The sequence below is a fragment of the Desmodus rotundus genome, chromosome 7 (genome assembly GCF_022682495.2).
Source record: "Desmodus rotundus isolate HL8 chromosome 7, HLdesRot8A.1, whole genome shotgun sequence".
NCBI classification, from domain to species: Eukaryota; Metazoa; Chordata; class Mammalia; order Chiroptera; family Phyllostomidae; genus Desmodus; species Desmodus rotundus.
This window is the reverse complement of record NC_071393.1, coordinates 65,749,319-65,770,357: the sequence shown is the minus strand read 5'-3', so window position 1 is coordinate 65,770,357 and position 21,039 is coordinate 65,749,319. Positions and strand designations below refer to the sequence as shown.

The following is a 21,039-nucleotide window of genomic DNA, read 5'->3' as shown; positions in this document are numbered from 1 at the left end:
GACTTGCTTCAACATTTCTCTCTCCTGTTTGGATTCCTTACTTGCCTCCTTCATTGTGTAAGGAGAGCAGGTTTACTTGAAGAGGCAGAGGCTGGAAGAGAGGGAAGGATTCTTCCTGGGAAGGCTCAGAGGGAGCATTCAGTTTCTGAAGGTTTTGACCCAACCTTTAAAACCTGTCTTTACAATTATTTATTAAACATTTCACCCTCAACTCTCATTTGGAACTGATAGGGGATACATACACAAGTATATATGAATAAATGTCCACAGGCATATGCAACAATCGTTGTATTAGATCTTGTGAGGTTATAAATGCTGTAGAAAACAGTCACTCTCTCAAGGCACCAAAATGCTCCCTGCATGTTTGCAGGTTCTCAGTAAATATTTGTTGAATAAGTGACTGAATGAAAGGTTAAAATATAATTGAGAATTATGAATTTTATTAGAAACAATAAAGAAATGCATAGGTGATCTAGCATCAAGTGGGTAGGTTATGTGATATAAACTCTAAGGTTTTTAATAATTCAGAAAAGGGAAATTATTATTGTTTTTGTAGAGGTCAGAAAACTCTTCTTTGAAAGTCAGAACCTGTACTGAGGATTTGCAGGAAAATGAAGGATATTGGAGTGGGAGAAACAACACGAAATCAGTAGACTTAAACAGTTAATATGGAAAATAGTTAATTTTATCATTTTTTGAAATTTTACCTGTTATATCTTTTTTAGACATTATGTAATTAATGTCGAGAAATGTTTATAAGACAGAGCAGAGCCACTGAATGTAAGAACTAGATAATGACACCTTGCAGATCATAAAGGGGAAAAAGATTAAATGATGTGTCCTGGATTACAGAGCTAGTTAGTGAAGGAGCTGGAACTCCAATCAAGGTTTCTAAACCATGCTACCTCAGACCAACCCCAAAAGCAGCCAGGTGGTTAGCAAATTTTTGAACTAGAAAGTAGACAGATTACGTTAAAAATATTACTCTACATTAAAGGCAGCTAACTGAAGTCTCATTTTAGAAAACCTATGTGTACCCAAAAATGTTACTTGAAAAACTAGATGTGAAAACTAAGCCTACTTAGCAAAAAATTAGTGTTATTATTATCGAATTAAACTTATAAGACAGACATGTTAAAATGCAGACAACTGTATTTGAACATCAATTAAAAAAAAAAAAACCAGACTGTATATACTTAATCATGATTGTATTTCAAAATAGCTAGGCATGAAAGGTTGAAGGAGTTGGTGGCCCAGATACAACACTTGAGCTGTTACTCTTCTGCCTCAAGTCAGCCCAGATAACAGAGGAGGCAAAGGAGGGTAGTGTTTAAGAGCATGGAGATTTGGTTCAGGCAGAAGTGGTTTAGATTCAGCTCTGCTACTTACCATCTCTTAGGCTTTGTTTCCTCATCTGTAAAGCACTGGTGTTAAGTGTGCCTACCTTACAGTGATGAGGCAAGATTTAAATAAGGTAATGTGTGGTAAGGGTTCAGTACAATGCCAGAGACAAATTTAAGTCCTAAATGATAGTGATGACGATGTTGATGATGGCAATATTCTTTCCTCTCTGAAATATTCTAGTCCTCAAGGTCAAGCTTTTATAATCTGGTGGTGATCCCTACAAAGAAGGACCAGGCCCTAAGGGGAGGGGATTGAAACCTGGGGGAGCTTCATTTCTCTTTTGCCTGCCAGGTCAGTCGAATAGGTTGAACAGTACAACTTTAAAAAGACCCTTCCGAAATGTGTTTCACTTATACTGATAGTAAAGTTACACAATGACAATACATATCAATCTTTAACAGCCTTTCTTTGAGTCCTGATTTAGGACAGTTCCTGTGTTCATAGGATGTGTGTAGGACCATTTTGGAGGCCCTATTCATCAGCACAGGGTTCCTAAAGGCCCTCTGTACTTATCTTCCCTCTAAGAGTTCCCAAGAAATTACCTCAGGCCAAACATGGTTTCCTCCAGATGAAGTCCCATTCCTGGTCTTAGGAATCAATCTCCCATTCTGAGTGGACCATAGAAAACATTTCCCTCCCCTTCTTAACAGCTACTAATGATAAGGGAGCAATCATTTCCATTTGCTCTATGGTCTCAGGTTACTGTCTTTTAGCTGTAGTGTGTATCAAGAACCTTAAAGTTTATTCTATTCTCTTATACTCTTAATTTCACATGTGAAGGATGTCCTGACCCCTTATATATGCTAGTTAATTAATTTTAGCAACTCCACCCCCCAGCCAAATTAGCTAGCATCCTAAACTAATAAGCTGAAGGGAGCTGTCTGTCTGGCACTAATGCTGCATAACTAACTGCTCTTAGAGTTTCTGCCATCAAGTTCAAATGAGTTAGTATATACAGTAGTTAATGTGATTTAATATTACTAATTGTATACTTTTTTTTTTGCACTTCAGCCCCAATAAAATTACATAATGGAACTAGTTCATGTAAAGGGTTCTGGATCAAACTGAAACATCAAACCATATCTTAGCCAACTTGTCCTGTTACAATGAAGTGACAGAGTCTGGGCTGCTTATTTTAAAAAAACAACAGTAATTTATTTCTCACAGTTCTCAAGGCTTGAAGTCCAAAATCTGGGTGCCAGCTTGGTCAGATTCTGGTGAGGACCCTCTTCCAGGTTGCAGACTGTCAACTTTTCACTGTACCTTCACATGGCAGAAAGAGAACAAGCCTGCTGTGGCCTCTTCTTGTAAAGGCACTAATCCCATTCATGAGGGCTCCACTCTCATGACCTAATTACCTCCCAAAGGCTCCACCTCCAAATAGAGTCTACAAAGTGCTTTCCAACAGAATTATAATGTGAGCTGCAAATGTAATTAAAATTTTTCTAGTGGCCACATTAAAAGTGACAAAAGAAACAAATAAAACAAATAAACAAATAAATAAAACAAATAAAAAATTTAAATATATACATTTAAAAATATATTTTATGTAACCTAAATATCTAAGGTATTGTCATTTCAACATACAATCAATGGGAAAAATTATTGATATATCTTACATTCATTTTTTTCATGCAAAGTCTTCAAAATCCTGTGTGAATTTCATACTGACAGCCAATTGCAATTCAGATTAGCCATGTTTCAAGTGCTCAATAGCCACATGTGGCAAATGGCTATAGTGTTATATCCTGTAACTCTGGTGCAATGTTTTTCAACTATGAACTGGCATCTACTAGCAGGGAATGTAATCAAAATAAGGCGGGTCCTAGCCAGCACTAAAGAAAAACAAAACCCAGATATATAGATTAGAATGCAGAAGAACAGTTTGCATCATACACAGTAAGGTTAAGAATTGTTTCAGGATACTTTTATTTCAGTGATCTTTATACACACACATGCAGATACACACATTGAAACTTAAATTCTAGTGGTTGTTCATTATTAACTATAGGGGAAATGTTCATCCCTATTAATTATGGCAGGGGTATTTTTTTTGTAAGATAGAGATCACAGAACCATTCGTTTGTAAAATACCTATTCCTCAGACATACCTGGAGAAGTTCTGCTTAACTTTTCTTGAGACTACAGCATAGGATTCACACGTTAAAAATAATTGCAACACTTGCCAAATGGGAGAAATTTGACCCTGAGTCCCTCAAGAAAAAACAATAAAAGTCTAATCTTTTGCAACACAACCTGGCCCCAGTATAAATTGGGCAATGGAGGAACTAAAAATAGATTTGGAGCTCTTAATGAATGTCATACTTCATTAGAAGTGTGCCTTTTTGGAAGTATTATAAGCCCTACTCATACTCTGGAAATACTCCCTGTTGCCCACTTTAGACACCCTGGAAACTTCCTTTTGTGCCCAGGCCTCATTGTCCCTCTGACAGAGAGCAAGGATCACTTGGCTGTGAAGGAAATCTCTGACCCCCTTCAGTAGGAAGCAGGTACAGAAGAGACCCTACACCCCTCTCCCTTAAAGAATTCAGAGCCAAGAATCCTTGCTGCAACACTGTAGGAGGAGAGGATTTACATTGGCCTCAGCCTATTTCCTGAAACTAGAGATGTCAGCCCTCCTCCTGGCATCTCTAATGTGAAAACAGACACAGAGATCATTAAAAGAGAGGATGGTGGTGGTGGTTGTGACCCTGAAGTGGAGCTGAAAGTATTGAAGTTGCTGTGGGAGGGCAGCGTGGTCTGATATCCTCCTCTGTGGCCTGCACTTAAGTGGGTGCAGGACTGGGCATTGGGCGGCACTTTGCTATAGTGGCTAAAACAGCTATTAAGTCTCTAGCATCTTCCAGCAGGTCTCATAGGAACTAATCTTGGGAGAATGCTGGATTGGTCTTCATTAAGAAAGTTGAAGGAAAGCTATCTGCTTAGAAAGTTTCTTGATTCTTTCTATATGTGGAGATGGCTGAGAAAGGCAGGTCTGAGGACATAAGTCCATGGACTAGGAGCTAGAATGATACATTAGGGGACAATTCAGTCAAGTTGTTTTGGTGCCAGTTTTACCTATAAATTGATTCTTAAAGGGTAATAGGGTAAATGGAGTATGCCTGTGATTGATAGAGAGTATGTGTTAATTAAGTTGAATATATATCCTTGGAGCATCACTAACCTATGGGAAATAAATATCTTCTTCTTATCAGGGTTCAGAGAAAATGTGCATTGAAATTGTCAGCCTGGCCTTCTACTCAGAAGCTGAGGTGATATCTGATGAGAATGTAAAACAGGTGTATGTGGAGTACAAGTTCTACGATCTACCCTTGTCAGAGACAGAGACTCCAGTATCCCTGAGGAAACCAAGGGCAGGAGAAGAGATCTACTTCCACTTTAGCAAGGGTGAGGCATCCCCTGTGATCTGTGGGAGAGGGGGTTGATGGACGTTGAGACCAAAGGGCCAGAACTATTCTGGACTTCTGATGGGGTGGATCCAACACTTTTTTGTTAATCAAAATAGTATTTGCATATATTTACACATATCAAGTAGATTTAAAAAGACTTTAAATTAAAAGTAAACAGATCTAGCTGGTATGGCTCAGTGGATTGAGTGTGGCCTGTGAACAGAAAGGTTGCTGGTTTGATTCTCTGTCAGGGCACCTGGCTGGGATGTGGGCCAGGTCCCCACTTGGGTGAGTGCAAAAGGCAACCTATTGATGTTTCTCTCCCTCTTTCTCCCTTCCTTCTCTTCTCTCTAAAAATAAATAAATAAAATCTTTTTTAAAAAAGTAAACAGTCCTTTGACCCACTCCTTCTCTAAAAATCACTCCCTCACCCTTCCCCTCAGCCCACCATACCACTTTTCACTTCTTGTTATTTCTTCTGTTATTTAACTCCATATTTCTGAATAATGTTTCTATTGTAATTTCCTGATTTACCAACTTTAGCGATTATCTCTTCTGGCTTCCTATCTTGGAACACAAAATTTCCCTCACACCACACCTATGTTCCCTTCTTCCCATATAATTGGATCATAATTTTTATTTAATGAAATCTTAATTGTCTCCATTATTATAGATATGTAAATATTAATTCTTGAAGAACCAAGGAGTACATCATGATCATATCTTTTCTTGTTTATTTTTTTACTTGCCTCCATTTTTCATTTGTTTAATTTTTATTATAACTATTGTAATTCTTTTCATATCCTCCATCAGCCTTTCCAAATGTTGCAATAATTAAACCTGTCAAATAATTTATCTATTTTTTTTCCAGAAGACTTCTCTTCATCCTCCTCTTCCTTTCTAGCCTACAGTTCAGCTACTACCACTGCTGCCATTTAGAACATTTATTCAGTTCTCTCCTATGTTGGCTTTCCTGTCTCCTGTATCCTTTGTCATCTTGTCTGATTTAACTTCTTTTTTTAATAGATCATACTTTCCAGTAAATATTTTGAGACAGTCATGCTATTTCAAAATCTCTATTTTACCTATATATTCAGTTGATAATTACACTGAGTATAGACACCTATATTGAAAACATTTTTATTAAGAATTTCTTTTTTTAAAATTTTTATTGTTATTCAATTACAGTTGTATGCCTTTTCTCCCCATCCCTCCACCCCACCCCAGCTGAACCCACCTCCCTCCCCCACCTCCACCCTCCCCCTTGGTTTTGTCCATGTGTCCTTTATAGTAGTTCCTGTTAAGAATTTCAAAGCAGTTGGTTCATGGTTTTCTAGCCGTGTAATCTTTGTATGAAAACTATTCCCTTCCTTCCAAAAATATTTGAACATTTTCTCTTTATTGCTAGTGTTTTCATTTTTTTTAATTTTTTTTTAAATATATTTATTGATTATGCTATTACAGTTGTCCCATTTCCCCCCCCACTCCACTCCATCCTGCCCACCCCCCTCCCTCCCACATTCCCCCCCCCATAGTTCATGTCCATGGGTCATACTTATAAGTTCTTTGGCTTCTACATTTCCTACACTATTTTTACCCTCCCCCTGTCTATTTTCCACCTATCATCTATGCTACTTATTCTCTGTACCTTTCCCCCCCTCTCCTCCTCCCACTCCCTTATTGACAACCCTCATGTTCTAGTTGTTTGCCTAGTTTGCTCTCGTTTTTGTTTTATGTGTGGTCGTTAATAACTGTGAGTTTGCTGTCATTTTTACTGTTCCTATTTTTGATCTTTTTCTTAGGTAACTCCCTTTAACATTTCATATAATAAGGGCTTGGTGATGATGAGCCTCTTCAACTTGACCTTATCTGAGAAGCACTTTATCCTCCCTTCCACTCTAAATGATAGCTTTGCTGGATAAAGTAATCTTGGACGTAGGTCCTTGCGTTTAATCTTGGGTAATGTAATTATGATGTGTCTTGTTGTGTTCCTCCTTGGGTCCAGCTTCTTTGGGACTCTCTGAGCTTCCTGGACTTCCCGGAAGTCTATTTCCTTTGCCAGATCGGGGAAGTTCTCCATTATTTGTTCAAATAAGTTTTCAATTTTTTGTTCTTCCTCTTCTCCTTCTGGCACCCCTATAATTCGGATGTTGGAACGTTTCAAGGTGTCCTGGAGGTTCCTAAGCCTCTCCTCATTTTTCCAAGTTCTTGTTTCTTCATTCTTTTCTGGTTGAATGTTTGTTTCTTCCTTCTGGTCCATACCATTGATTTGAGTCCCAGTTTCCTTCTCATCACTATTGGTTCCCTGTACATTTTCCTTTGTTTCTCTTAGCATAGGCTTCATTTTTTCATCTGTTTTTCGAATAGATTCAACCAAGTCTGTGAGCATATTGATAACCAGTGCTTTGAACTGTGCATCCGATAGGTTGGCTATCTCTTCGTTGCTTAGTTGTATTTTTTCTGGAGCTTTGAAGTGTTCTGTCATTTGGGCCATTTTTTTTGTTTGTTTGTCTTGGCGCGTCTGTTACTTTAAGGGGCGGAGCCTTAGGTGTTCACCGGGGCGGGGTAATGCTGGTCGCTGCTGTGATGCTGTACGTGGGGGCGGGGCCGAGAGGGAGCAATGGCGCCCGCTTCACTCTCCTCCGGATTTCAGTCTTTCACTCCGCTACCCACAATCAAACTGGGCCCCTCTGGTGCTGGTTCCCGAGTAAGTGGGCCTGTGCACACTCTAGGCCCCTGTGGGTCTCTCCAACAACCGATCCTGTGAGGCTGGGAGTCTCTCCTGCCGCCCCAACCCCCAGGGGCGCTTTCAATCAGAGGTTTGAGGCTTTATTTCCCCGGGCTGGAGCCCTGGGTTGCGCAGCGGTCTGCTTCTCTGCCCGCCGTTCATCCGGTTTATCTGCGGGCGAATGTGCCGCAGGGTGCTATCCGCCACTCTGCCTGCCCCACTCTCCGCCACTCTGGGTCCGGCCCTCTGGGTTTATCTGTGCAAATGTGGGACCGCAGGGTCTGCTAGTGCTCGGACTGCCTGCGCCATTTGTCCCACACTCCGCCAGTCTCAGTCCCGCCACAGCCACGCGAGTCCTCTCCACCCCAGTGCCGTCTCCGCCCCTCCTACCAGTCTGGATGAATGATTATTTTCTGTTTCCTTGGTGTTGGTCCCCCTTGCTGTTCGATTCTCTGTCAGTTCTGGTTGTGCGAGGAGGCGCAGTGTGTCTACCTACGCCGCCATCTTGGTTCTCGTCCTATTGCTAGTGTTTTTAAATTTCAGAGTAATGTGCATATTTTTCCTTTAGTTGTTCTGGCCATTCTGTGCACTCTTTTAATATGGAAGCTTGTGTGGCTTTTAGTTCTGGGAAGTATTATTGCATTTCTTTGATAATTTTGTCTCTTAACATTTTCTCATTTTCTTAGTAGAATTTGGATCTTCCAAATTGATCCTCTAATTTTATCATTTCCTTCCTATAATTCTACCTGTTTTTTCTTTCTTTCAATTTTTGAGAGATTTCCTTAATTTTATCTTCCAGTCATTGACTGAATATTTTAAATTTATAAGAGCTGTTTCTTGTTTTCTATACCTTTTTTTTTTAAAAAGTACATCCTGTCCTTAATACCAGATAGAAGTTTATTTCACACTTGTGTAAAATGAGTTCACGTGTGGGTAGTTCAGGGCTGAGGCTCTATGCTACCATCAAGGGTCCAAACTTCTCTTTTGCCTTCCTACCATCCAGGTGCCTGTCCTCCATCCTTTTAGTTACTCAGTTTCTACATGGTCCTTAATGGCTGCTGGTGAAAGGAAGAACACCTCCCAGCTGAGCCTATTAGGCAGATTTCATACAACATAATGGCTGAAACTTAATCTTGTGGCCAAATCTAGCTGAAGAAGAGGCTGGAATACGTATGCCAGTTTATTGGCAGCTACAACATTCCCATATAAAAATGAGGAGGAAAGGGAGGAATGGATGTTCAGACAAGCACCTTAAGTTGAACTGCTACAAAACCCAGATCTCAAGGCAGTTTAAAGAAAATGTCTCCCAGAATTCTTTTGCCAGTGAAGTGGTGGGAGCACATCTATCTTGTCTTTCAATGTAGATTGGATGGCTTCCTTTATATCAAAGGTTGACAAACTATTTCTTAAAGGGAAAGATAGTAAATATTTTAGGCTTTGTAGGCCAAACTGTCTCTATCACAACTATTCAACGCTATCATTGTAGTTAGAAAGCAGCCACAGATACATAAATAAATAGGCATGGCTGTGTTCAATGAAACTGTATTTATGAAAATGGGTGGCCAGCCGATGGGCCCTAGTTTTCCAACTTTTGTTTTATATATGTATTACTTATGAAAGTCTTAGTGCCTAAGTAGCAAAAGTATATGATTCTTTGCTTTTTTCCCTCTTAACCTAATACAGTGATAGACCTGGACCCAGCAGAGCAAAAAGGCCGAAGGCAGTTTCTATTCACCATGCTGAATAGACAAGATCCTCAGCAAGGACGGTAAGCATTTACTTTCCACTTTGAAAGGGGATATTCACATGGGAATGCAAGAGTTTGCTTGGTTTTGTGTTGATATTGCATATTTTAAACAACTTCTTTTATATTAATTTACTCTTAATGAATTTCTCACCTATTTGAGTTTAATCTGTGTTCATGGCTAACCATCTAATAAAGTATATAATCTCATAGTTTAGTTCATTTCTCTCCCATACCAGCACCTAAGTACTTTTTTTTGAGGCAATTTACTTGAATACTGACAGTGCACTATATGGAATGGACAAACTGCTGCAGTATTTTAAGATAATTTGATTCATTTCTCATCAACACAGAACCATTGCCAGCTTACCAAATATTATGCCTTTATAATATTGATTTTGTATTTAGGTGTTAAATATTATTTCTTTACAGGAAATGCTTTGGTATAATTGAAGTAAATTCTAGGTCTGCTGTAAGTTTCAGAGAAGTCAATCATCATTATTCCTGTAATCTGAGGAGGCCTCCTTTAAGAGGTTCCAGATGAAATACATGGGATATACCTACAAAATTATTCCTTGCTTAGCTGAAATTTGAAATTAAAGTTTAAGTAGGCATCTGTTTTGGGTTTCTCCCTCCCTCCCTCCTACCTTCCTTCCTTTCCAAAATCTGGCAACCCTACCTCCTTTTCATGTGTGTGTGTCTTGAGTGTTATAGTCCCTTCTTCTCAAGCCGCTTGTTACTTTGAATTATACTAAGTCCTCCCTCTTTTTGCTGTTGTAGTTTTGTAAAATGCAGGCAAAGAAAAAGTGATTCAAGGAAGACATTGTCAAAGTTATGATTACTTTTAACTTTACTCTTTTTTAGGCCTAAAGGTATCAGCAATGCTAAGTTAAATGTAATTTCTGCTCCCCTCTCCCCGCCCCCCCCCCACCCCCCAGTTTAAAGTTTACAGTGGTAAGTGATCCTATGGATGATGAAAAGAAAGAATGTCAAGAAGTAGGATACGCATATCTGGAACTGTGGCAGATCATGCAATCAGGAAGAGACATTCTAGAGCAAGAGCTAGACAGTGAGTAATACATACTTTTGTGCTCCTCGGTTCCACTTATTTCTAAGGAAATCATCCTAATGAGGAATACTTCTCGTGTTTTACCTTCAGTACATAATTACTGCTACAAAGTTTATGAGACACAAACCGGACTGAAATCCCTACAGCTCTATTTATTTCTAGATCAAGCCTGAGAATAGTCAGTTGTCTATTTTAGCCCATATAAATAAGGTCTATTTATATGGGCTAAAATAAAAATAGACCATGAGGTCTATTTTACCTCATGATGACTAGAATCTATTATGCATCTCCTGTTTCAGATAGGAAAATTTTGAAAAGACAACTTCTTTTAATTTCAGTCAAATTTAAACACCAGAATTTCTGACCTCTTAACGCATATGAAGTTTGTAAAGGCAGCTAATACCCCTTCTCTTTTAATGCATTATCACGCACCCATTTTCTTAGACAGACACCAGCTCTCCTCTTCCCTCACATCTCACAACATTGGTGACCAAGCTTATCCATTCTACTTCAGAAGTGTCTTAACTACATTCCCACTATTGTGATAGTTTTCTGGTCTCCCTGTCGCTGGTTTCTTCCATACTATTTCCATCTACTACAGTGTTTCTATACATTTGATCACCACATGTTTCTCAAATGTTTTTAAGACTGTTTGCTGTAAGACCAATGTTTTTAAAATATTCACATTTTAATGCCTTTAGGTGGGCCTGCTCTGTCCAGTCCTCCCTGCTCCATTACCTTACACACCTGGTACTTCACACACTTAACCTTAGCTACTACGCTGTAGGAGGCATGCATTTAAGACTATCCACTAAACCAACGATTTTTGAACTTCCAGTCATTAACCCCTAGTGGATGGTGAAATTAAGTAAGAATTTGAAGGGGAAAAAAGCCCCCAAATATCAAAGTACATTGCACAGAGTATTTTGTGAAACTTGACTTATGTATATGTTTGAGACATAAAATCTTTACTGATTATACTTAATTTTGAGGTATATTATTCAGACCAAAGGCTACAAAGTTCAAGCTTTCACTGGTACACAAGATTCTTCATTAAATCCCCCTAGTTAACTGTGATATTGGGCAAGTTACTTAACCGCTCTGTGCCTGTTTCCTCAACTATGAGAACAGCAGCTCCTGTCTCACAACAGGTGCCATGACGATTAAGGGAGCACTTCAGTGAAGGGTTAAGGGAAGAATAATTAAAGTGCTTATGAACACGCTTGGCACATGGCGGGTCTGTTTTCCAACTCTTGCTCCCAATTTCTATTCCTGTCCCCATTTCCTAAATGTGCCATGTTCTTCCTGGTTTCCATGCCCTTTGTACATGAGGGGAACACTCTTAAACCTTTTCTAGTGACCTCACAATCCCTAGAGCCAATGAATGCTCCTCAATTTTCCTTTTAATCGTCAAAAGAAAACTTTATAGTAATTTCCTTGCTATGGCTTCCCTTCCTTTCAGGTTTACACACTCTTCTAGCTCTGAAACTAGACTCTCTTACCCCTTCAAAACTCAGCTCCTTGAAATGCTTGCTGAATAGTCAGTCCATAATACTCTCTATTTTTGGTATCTCCTATATTCTTCAATTAAGATCAAGTTTCCATCCAAATATTTTGGACTCTGTTCTTACCAATTTTCCTTATTGCCAAATCCAATTGGTTTTCTAGTCATCCTACTTGAACTTTCTTTCTTTAAACTCTTCTCCCTTGGTTTTTAAGTCATTTTGATGGTCCATGTCACTCCCTGGAGATGTTTCCTTTGCAGGCTCTTCTTCCTGGGTTTGAATGTTGGATTCCCCTGGGTCAATTCTTGGCCGTTTATTCTCCACATACCCTTTCCTAGGTGTTCGCATCCACTCTCAGGATTTTATCTTTAACCTAAAAACTATCTCAAATCTAGGTTTCTAGACCAGGTTTTTAATACAATTCAGACTTAACAGCAAATAGTCCACTTGTATGCCCTTGGGACTTCTCCACTCCTCCACTACAATTTTATCCCTTGATGTTCCCTCTTACCCACCATTCACCTTGTTATCCTAATTAAAATGGTCATTCTTGATTCCAACCTTCCCCCCACTTCCCAACATTCAATCACAAAATACTACTGTATTTTACTTTAAATATTGAGTCTGTCCCTACCCTCTATTTCAGACCCCTTAATTTCTCTCCTGAGTTACCACAACTGTGTGCTAACTACCTTTCCTATCTATTTGTGCCCCTTTGAATATACTACCCAAATAATACAGCCATTTTTCTAGAATCCAAAATAAAAATTGTCACTGATACCTTCAGTTAAAACCAAATTCCTTGGAAGATAAACCAGGCACTTTATGATCTGGCCCTTGCTTATCTGCATAGGTTCATTTCTGTCACTCCTTGCACTTTTCAACTTGCCACGTTCTCATGTCTTGGCACATGTTTAAAATCTTTTACATTTTAAAGACCGTTCAGGGATTTTCTCCAGAAAGCCTTTTTCAAATTCCTCTATTCTGGGTTAGGTGCTGCTTCTTTGAGTTCCCAAAGCACCTTGAGTTTTCATCACAGCACTTACCATACTGTAATAACTATGTTTTCCTCTGTCTTCCACTAGACTGAGTCACCCTAAGAAATGAAGTAAACTCTTAGTGTTCCTAGCATGCAACATGTGACTTTTTAATTGAATGATGGTGCTGCCTGCCTGACACAGTTCTTTTTCCTTTCCCAACAGTTGTTAGTCCTGCAGACCAGGCTACCCCAATAGGAAGTCTGAAGGTGTCCCTTCAAGCTGCTGCTGCATTCCGTGCTATTTACAAGGAGATGACTGCAGATTTGTTTTTGCAATAGAACAAGTGGTATTCCATTCTAAACTCTGTGAGGGAACCATAGTAAAAAGTCTCTTATAAAGTAACTTGTTATACCATGAATTTGATTTACTGTGATCTATCAATCTAATCACAAAAGCTTAGAATATGAAAGCTTGTTTTTGTGGTACTAGATGAATACAGGCATTATCTTCTCATGCCTTAGCAGGAACTGCAAAAGAACTGTTACAAAAGTTGAATTTATAAAAACAAAACAACAACAAAAAAACACCACAGTTTATTTATCTTTTAGTTCTTCCAAAATTGAAAATATCAAGCCCTACTGCTAAGGAGAAAAAAACAAACAAACAAACAAAATTTGAGTCCCCTCCCTCTCCTCTCTTGAAGAACACAGAATGAACTGCAGTGGAACAGGTGGGTGCAGAGAACCAGAAGGGGGAGGATGGCAAGATGAACTCCCCAAATACTTAAAAAGCTATTCAACAGAAACTGATAAATACAGGACAATGCAAGACAAATTAAAAAAAAAAAAAAAAAGAAGCAGCAGTGAAGAGAGGTCATGTTGTGGGTATGGCCTCCCTTCCTCTTTTCTTTTCTCATCAGGGTGTTCTAGGCCCAAGGCATGACTCTTGTCCCTTCCAGATCTACATGTTGATCCTTTTGAGCCTCCTTCTAGATTTTACTAGAAGCAGGTATACCATTCTTACTCAGGTATATCAGAAAATAAACAATTTTGTTTCTACCAATATACCATGTGTGAATTTGAAAGTAGGATGAAACCAACCTAGGAAGTGTCACTGCTTCTTATGTCTTCCAAGGCAGCAGAAAAACCCCAGAATCTGCATGTGAAAAGAAAGCAGGAAAACCCACACAAAGGTACCACCTGATCTACCTCACTAACTCAAGTTGACAGTTTATCACAATCATTAGCAAATTGTAAGAACCTGAAATTCTAAGAACCTTTTCTTGAGTACTGAAAAGATGGAACTTAAAGAGACGTGAGGAAGGTCATAGCAGTAGTGTAGGATGGAGGATTGAGTCTGCTGGTCAAGAACCGTGGTACAATTAGTTAAGAGTCACCTTGTACCAACATCTTGGAAATACAGCTTTGAGACATCGAAGAATAAGATGTCAGAAGCCACTGATGTCCTGGCAGAAGGTGATAGGAAGAGAGAGGAATGAAATGGTATTTATTAACAGCGGAAGCCTCTGCCCTTCTTCAAGAACACCTCCTGCCTTGCCAGCTGGACGGGGCCATTGGCACATGTCCTGGTGGGCCCGGAATTCCCCCGAGTTAATTGGTCCACACAAATGGCCCCCTAAACCCATAAACACAAATGGCAAAACTTCAAAAAAAAAAAAAAAAAAGGAAAAATACAGTTTCTGTCATGTAAAATTTTCAGGGGTTGGCTGGAGGAACAATGGAACTGAGAGCCAAAGTTCAGAAGTTACTTCCTCTTTTTCTTGGGGGGTGCAGAGCTGTGTCTGGAACCACGGTTAGAGCCACGGCCTGAACTGTGCACAGATGCCTTCCTCTTCCGGCTCATACTTCGACTCTGTTCTTCTTCTTCCTCGTAACGACTTTCACGGTCCGCTAAATAGAAGAAAGAGGTATTCCTAGTTGGATGTATTAGCTTTAGGGTACCTAATGCTACTAGATAGCATGGAATAGAACATGGTCTGGAGTTAGACCAAGGTTTTAATCTTTACTCAGTCACTCACCAGTTGTGTGACCTTGGGCAAATACTTAACATTTCCAAATACTTAACATTTCATTTGTTTATAAAATGGAAAATCGTTTTAGGATTAAATAAGGTAATCTACACAAAGTACCTATCATAATGTTTAGGATACAGTAGATAATACTTCCTTTCATCTTATTTGGTTTCAGAGTACTGGCACTATACAAACTTCCCTAACTTTGAAGAGGCCTAGAAAGTTAGACTATTATAGGACTTAGATTTAGAAACCAAGTGGCCTAATTCTGGAGCCCTGTGAGACTTGTGGCAGTCATGGCGATGGGCCCATTGGGGGCTTGAGGAGATCAAAAGAGCATCCAATTAGGCAGTCACGCCTCTTGGAGAATATACACACATTCCAGACCTTGTTTTCTCTGATGGGTAAGGACTACAATGTTAGAAATTTGTGCCTCAAAAAATAAAACAAATTAAAAAAAAAACCACAATAAAAAATTTACCTTTTCGGGCTTCTTCCTCTAGTTCATCCCAATCCTTTCCACTCTCTTCTTCACTGCCCAATGATTCCTTGGAATAGTCTGGAATAAAATTGATTAAGCATTAGTCATTAGACTAAAATGGAATGAAATGATAGAATACTTCCCTTCTAAAAAAGTAGTTTCCAGAAATTACATTAGATTAGGAAGCCACAGAAACTTTTCCCCGTGAAGACTAACCTGATTCTTCAGCTTCTGATGAATAATCTTCATCACTGTCCTCTTCTTCTTCTTCATAGTCATCCTCTGAAGGATTAAAAGTCTCATCTTCGATTTCAGACTCTGAATCCCCTTCCTCAGCATCACTACCCTGGTGAATTAGAAAAAGAATATTATTTCCTGTTTTATTGGATACCTTAAATATCTAATTCATAATTAGTATTTCTTTTTTTTTTAAAGATTTTATTTATTTACTTTTAGAGAGAGGGATAGGGAGAGAAACATCAATGTATGACAGATACATGGATTGGCTGACTCCTGCTCACCCCCAATTGGGGATCCACCCAGCAACCCAGGCATGTGTCCTGACTGGGAATCGAACTGACAACCTCTCAGTTCGCAGGCTGGCAACTCAATCTACTGAGCCATACCAGCCAGGGCTAATTCATAATTAATATTTCTTACAGATTCACTTCATCCTTCCCAGCCCAGGAATAGTCACTGCAGAGATACTCTTAGTAATAATGCATTACGCAGAGGTGGGAGGACCATTTTTTGGGCAACAACTTTTGTAAAATTCTCTTAAGGATTTTTTCCAAATACTAAGAAATTCATTGAAAGAACAGTTTTTGTAATTTCAAAGAAATCTTGTCAGTGGCTACTGATACCCAATTAATTTATCATTTACCTGTAAATCTAATTTGGAGAAACAGTACTACCAAGATGTGTTTCAGAGATTTTCCCACTTGGTCTGGTCCCTTAGGTACTACTTATATGGCATTATCCTAACTGCCCAAATAATAATGGGCAACTATATAGGAGAAGAGAAACCCCACACCCACGCACCTCACCCTCAGGCTCCAGGAAAGACCAGCCACCTTGTTCGAAGAAGCCCTCAGGGTCATCAACAATAGTCTTCATGATTTTAGTCCAGTTGAGGGACTGTACACCTTCTGTATACTTTATGTCACAAGAACTGGGAGAAATAACATTACAAAGGAAAAATCAATCCTCTACATTTTCTGAGACTGTCCAGTGTCATACTGGTGGTTAGAGGAAGAGCAAATAACCTTATCTTAAATGTACGGGAACAGGTATTCTTTATACTGTGCCACCAGACCATGCTCCAGACAGCTGATATTTGGATTCCCAGAGCACTAGTCCTCACATCCAAGCAGCATACCAACTGAAGCAAACTCTCTCTCTCAACTAAGTAAGCCTGAGTTCATCTCACGCTTTTCCATTTTCTTCAGGGAGGAAGAACCCAACTAGAACTTGGTAAGCTGTTGGGAGTTGAGAGAGAGACAGGAGGGTTTGGGGAAGCTGACACAGCTAGAATTTGTGGGAGAGAGTACTAGAGGACAGAGTAATAGGGAGAGCTCTGGAGATCTGCTGAGGGATTCCCTCAATTCTGTAGCGGAGGACTGATCTGCATAAGCCCAAGAGGAAACTAATCAGAACGGGACAAAGAAGCACTGGAAAGCAGTAGGCCACACAATTCCCAGATCCCACATAGAGGTGGAGGTAATTCCTGCCCCCATCAGCTTTAGTGCAAAGACCTCATAACACACAGTGAACCCAGTCAAGTCCTCGGAAGACTGTTACTTCAGCGATGGGACCAATTAGCCCCAACTCAAAGCTGTTCTGGTCCAGCACTCATGACATCTGAGAACAACTCTTGAAAGATCAAACGAAATCCAAGTAACAACTGTACCTTAGAATAGAGTGTAAAAAAATTAAAGTAACAAAACTTAGCACCCCAAAATACACAATCACAATATTTGACAACCAATTACAAATTACCAGGCATAAAAAGGAGCAGGAGACAATTCAACCAACAAAAACAGATCCAGAAAATACAATGATGATGGATGAAGCAGCAAATAAAGATGTTAAAAAGCAATTATAAATATATTCCATATGTTCAAGAAAGAAGAGGGAAACTGAAGATGAGTTAAAAAAATTGTGTACTTACTCTCAGAAAAAAAAGGGGGGGACTGAGGAAAGAGCAAAAATATTTGAAGATTCATGGCCAGAACATTTGCAAACATAATGAAAACAATAAAGCCCACAGACCTAAGAAGTCCAATGCACACCAACCAGAGTAATCATAAAGAAAACCACACCAAAAAACACCTAGTCATCAAACTGCTGAAAACCAATGACAAAGAAAATCTTAAAGCAGCATGAGAAAAAGGACAGAAGAATAAAGAATGACAGCAGGTATCCCATCAGAAACCCTGAAAGCTGAAAGACAAGAAGCAACATCTTAAATAATCAAAGAAAAGACCATCAACTTAGAATTCTATATCCACTGAAAAGACCTTCTGAATGAAAGCCAAATACTTTCAAGAAATAAGCTGAGGCAATTGGCAAAGAAAACCTAAACCTCAAATGCTAATGGTTTATGAGGCAAAGGAAAATTATAGCAGAAGGCTATGGATCGGAGGTTGGAACTACACAATGGAAAGGAGGGCACCAGGAATGGTAAGTATGAGTCCAACAAAAGATTTTCACCCTCATTTTGTAAATTAAAAAGATAACTGTTTTAAAGCTAAAAGAATGACAACAAATTGTGGCATTCATAGAATATTTGATGTATAATGTACGACGATAGCAGAAATGACAGAAGAAAGGAAACAAGCATAAGAACTTTCCAACAGCAGTGATGTATTATTTGAAAGCAGATTGTAGTAAGATGTATATGTAAACCTTAGAACAATTATTATAAAAGTAAAACAAAGAAATGTAGTTAATCACCAACTATGAAGATAATACAGTCACAAAATGAATCCAAAAGAAATCATAAAAAGGAGAAAAGCAACATAACACAGACAAGAAAGCAAAATGGTAGATTTAAACCCACCTACATTGATAGTTACATTAAATGTAAACATTCTCAGAATGGACTAAACAAAGTGAGACCCAAACGTATGCTCTCTACAACTAAGCCACTTTAATATAAAGTAATGTACGTTAAAACTAAAAGGACAGAAAAAGGCCATGCTAACCCAAGCTAGAAGTCTATAGTAATATCACACTAAGCTGGTTTCAAAATAAGGAATATTTCTAGGAATAAGGAAGGACACTTCATAATGATAAAAACAATCAAAAAAATCCACACTCCTCTTATCAGACTGACCAATACAGAAAGAAAACAAATGATCAATATTAGGAATGAAAGGGGACATCATTACAGATTATACAGATACTAAAGTTGGTAACTCAGATGAAACAGACCAGGTTGTTTAAAGACACAAGGTAATTCTAAAATTTATACAGAACAGCTAAAATAATAATAGTCAACTTTGAAACAGAACAAAATTGGAGGACTGCCTACCTGATTTCAAGACTTACCTGTAAAGCTAAAATAAACAAGGCAGTATGGTATCAGTATAAGGACACACACATACCAGGGGAACAGAATACGATTCAGAAATAGACCCTCTCCTACATGGTCATTTTTTAATATTCTGGACAAAGATGTCAAGTAATTCAATGGGTAAGGGATAATTTCAACAATTCACACTAGAATTGGAGAAAGACACACACACACAAAGTATGAATCAACGCTTATACCACAGTAAAAAATTAACATGGATCACAAACCTAAATATAAGGTCTAAACCTATAAAACTCTAGAAGAAAACATAGAAAAATTTTTATGTCTTAGGTTAGGCAAAATTTATTAGATAAGATATAAAGGCACAGTTACAATACAAAAAGTTGACTCAACATTTCATGAAAATTTTACACTTTTGGTTTTTAAAAGACATTTAAGAAAATGAAAAGGCAAAGAAACTACTGGAAGAAAACATATGCAAAATCTGTATTTGATGAAAGACTTGTATCCAGACTAAAGAACTCTTCCAACTCAAGATGGAGGCATAGGTGAATATGTTTCGCCTCCGTGCACTACAGCAAAAATTACAACTAGCCTACAAAACAAGTAACACCCAGATTTGTCAGAAAATCGAGCTGTATGGAAGTCCAACAACCAAGGATTTAGAGAAGCCACATTCATCCAGATGGGTAGGAGGGGCAGAGATGCAGAGGCACTGTCAGGCACAGAGAGGCAGCAGAATGGGTGGTGGATAAAAACTGGGAGAAATACCTTGGAAGCAAGCGATCCCAGCCCTAACCCAGACCACACAGCCCAGGATTCCAGTGCCAGGAAGATAAATCCCCGTAACTTCTGGCTGTAAAAACCAGTGGGGGGTTGGGGCAGCAGAAGAAACTGCCAGATTTTCAGGAGATTCCTCTTAAAAGGCCCACACGGACTTAGAACTTGCACAGACCCACCCTCTCTGAGATTCAGCACCAGGGCAACAGCTGGAAGGGCACAAGTGGCATATGGGGAGAAAGTGAAATGACTGGCAAGCGGGCAAGTGCCAGGAGAAAGCTTCCTCCCAGGCAATCTCCAGAGGCCAGGAAATGGCACTGTCTCTTCGCTGAGCCCTCCTCCACACAGGTGAAATGGGAAACTACTTAAGGCTCCACCCCACACAATTTACTGGTGCATTTTCTACAATAGGCCACACTACTGAGACAGAGTCAAAGCAGCTCTACCTAACACACAGAAACAAACACAGGGAGGCTGCCAAATTGAGGAGACAAAGAAATATGGCCCAAATGCAAGAATGGAACAAAACTCCAGGAAAAGAACTAAATGAAATGGAGATAAGCAACCTATCAGATGCAGAGTTCAAAACACTGGTGTGATCAGGGTGCTCCACTGCAACAGCATAAAAAAGACCCAGGCAGAAATGAAGACTGCAGTAAGTGAAATAAAGGCAAGTCTACAGGGAACTAACAGTGGAGGGGATGAAGCCAAGATTCAAATCAACAATATGGAAATAAGGAAGAAAAAAAGCATTCAATCAGAACAGCATGAAAAAGAACTTAAAATACTCAGAATAGAATAAGGAGCTTCTGGGACATCTACAAACGTACCAACATCTGAATAACAGGGGCGCCAGAGGAAGAAGAGGAAGAGCAAGAAATTGAAAACTTATTTGAAAAAAAAATAATGAAAGAAAACTCAGACATACAAACCCAGGAAGCACAGAGTGTCCCAAACAAGTTGGACCTAAAGAAACCCACTCCAAGACACATCATAATTAAAATGCTAAAGGTTAAAGATAAAGAGAGAATCTTAAAAGCAGAAAGAGAAAAGCAGAGAGTTAGCTAGCTACAAAGGAGTTCCCATAAGGCCTTCAGCTGATTTCTCGAAAGATGTTTTGCAGACTAGAAAGAACAGACAAGCAGCATTCAAAGTGATAAAAAGCAAGATCCTACAACCTAGATTACTCTCTCCAGCAAAGCTATCATTTAGAATTGAAGGGTAGATAAAGTGCTTCCCAGACAGGGTAAAACTAAAGGAGTTCATCATCACCAAGCCATTATATGAAATGTTAAATGGAATGATACAATAAAAAGATGATCAGAACTATGAACATTAAAATGGCAACAAATGCACAACTATCAACAA

The 21,039-nt window shown here is 39.0% G+C and overlaps 2 protein-coding genes across 2 annotated transcripts in view; one reads left to right on the top strand and one right to left on the bottom strand.

Annotated features, from left to right (window-relative positions):
* RPGRIP1 (RPGR interacting protein 1) overlaps window positions 1–13,258 on the top strand; it is a 76,627-nt gene extending 63,369 nt beyond the window's left edge. Inside the window, exons 13-16 of the mRNA XM_045202138.2 lie at window positions 4,620–4,812; window positions 9,226–9,310; window positions 10,225–10,355; window positions 13,063–13,258. Of these exons, the coding sequence (XP_045058073.1) occupies window positions 4,620–4,812; window positions 9,226–9,310; window positions 10,225–10,355; window positions 13,063–13,178 (525 nt within the window). The 3' untranslated portion in view covers window positions 13,179–13,258. The remainder of the gene's footprint in view (window positions 1–4,619; window positions 4,813–9,225; window positions 9,311–10,224; window positions 10,356–13,062) is intronic.
* Window positions 13,259–13,411: 153 nt separating this feature from the next.
* Window positions 13,412–21,039, bottom strand: part of SUPT16H (SPT16 homolog, facilitates chromatin remodeling subunit) — a 45,336-nt gene continuing 37,708 nt past the window's right edge. The window contains exons 23-26 of the mRNA XM_024567709.3: window positions 16,395–16,524; window positions 15,570–15,699; window positions 15,354–15,431; window positions 13,412–14,750 (exon numbers count right to left, since the gene is read on the bottom strand). Coding sequence (XP_024423477.1) covers window positions 14,605–14,750; window positions 15,354–15,431; window positions 15,570–15,699; window positions 16,395–16,524 — 484 coding nt within the window. The 3' untranslated portion in view covers window positions 13,412–14,604. The remainder of the gene's footprint in view (window positions 14,751–15,353; window positions 15,432–15,569; window positions 15,700–16,394; window positions 16,525–21,039) is intronic.